This window comes from Trypanosoma conorhini (assembly GCF_003719485.1).
Source record: "Trypanosoma conorhini strain 025E chromosome Unknown Tco_14.4_contig_00966, whole genome shotgun sequence".
Classification (NCBI taxonomy): domain Eukaryota; phylum Euglenozoa; class Kinetoplastea; order Trypanosomatida; family Trypanosomatidae; genus Trypanosoma; species Trypanosoma conorhini.
In genome coordinates, this window is record NW_021705057.1 from 1 (window position 1) to 1251 (window position 1251).

The following is a 1251-nucleotide window of genomic DNA, read 5'->3' on the forward strand; positions in this document are numbered from 1 at the left end:
GGCTTGCGGTGCGACGTCTTGCCGCCCTTGCTGCGCTTCGCCGCGGAGCTCTTGGGAGTGGCCATGGCTCGGTTTGCTGTAGGTTTGTTTGGGTGCTTGTGTCGCTGAGGTGCTCTGCGGAGACAACCAAAAAGTGCGAGAAAAAGAAAAAACAGAGAGAGGGGGGAGAGGCGATGGCGAGCCAGCGCGGCCCACACTGCGGCGGCAGCAGCAGCAGCGGCAGCGGCGCGCAGCCGCGGGAGAGCACGGGGCACGGCCCCCGCACCACAACCAGATTCATATCTATGCCTCGCACGCGGTCCGTCAGGGGACCACGCGCGGCAGCGCGAACGGCCCAAGTGGCGGCAGCCCGCGGCGACAAAACGGAAGCGGGGCGGAAAAGCCCCACCTCCAAAGAAACAAAAAGAAGAGAAGAGGTGTGTCTAGGCGCCTGGGGAGACGAAAAAAAAAAAAGAAAGGAACATGTACGCCCGGCGCGGGGTCTAGCTAGACGCATGCGAAACCGCCTTGGTGCCCTCCGCCATCGCGTGCTTCGCGAGGTCAGCCGGCAGCACAAGGCGCACCGCCGTCTGCAGCTCGCGCGCGCCCAGCGTGCGCTTCTTGTTGACGCGCACAACCGTGGCGGCCTCGGACGCGATGCGCTCAAAAAGGTCGCTCACGAACGAGTTCATGAGCTTCATCGTCCGGCTCGACATCGACATCTGGCTGTTGATCGCCTTGAGCGAGCGGTTGACGTAAACGTTCCACGTCCGCTTCGGCTTGCGGTGCGACGTCTTGCCGCCCTTGCTGCGCTTCGCCGCGGAGCTCTTGGGAGTGGCCATGGCTCGGTTTGCTGTAGGTTTGTTTGGGTGCTTGTGTCGCTGAGGTGCTCTGCGGAGACAACCAAAAAGTGCGAGAAAAAGAAAAAAACAGAGAGAGGGGGGAGAGGCGATGGCGAGCCCGCGCGGCCCACACTGCGGCGGCAGCAGCAGCAGCGGCAGCAGCAGCAGCAGCGGCAGCAGCAGCAGCAGCAGCAGCGGCAGCGGCAGCAGCAGCAGCGGCAGCAGCAGCAGCAGCGGCAGCAGCAGCAGCGGCAGCAGCAGCAGCGGCAGCAGCAGCAGCGGCAGCGGCGCGCAGCCGCGGGAGAGCACGGGGCACGGCCCCCGCACCACAACCAGATTCATATCTATGCCTCGCACGCGGTCCGTCAGGGGACCACGCGCGGCAGCGCGAACGGCCCAAGTGGCGGCAGCCCGCGGCGACAAACGGAGC

The 1251-nt window shown here is 65.4% G+C and overlaps 1 protein-coding gene across 1 annotated transcript in view, besides 1 other annotated feature; it reads right to left on the reverse strand.

The window, feature by feature from the left end:
• Window positions 1-198: 198 nt before the first annotated feature.
• Window positions 199-246: a microsatellite.
• A 236-nt stretch (window positions 247-482) lies between these two features.
• The window catches only part of Tco025E_09069 (histone H2B), a gene marked incomplete at both ends in the record, with an annotated part of 1272 nt that continues 503 nt past the window's right edge, over window positions 483-1251 (reverse strand). The window contains one exon of the mRNA XM_029375895.1: window positions 483-1251. This exon is cut by the window's right edge and continues 503 nt beyond it. Within this exon, the coding sequence (XP_029223993.1) occupies window positions 483-1251 (769 nt within the window).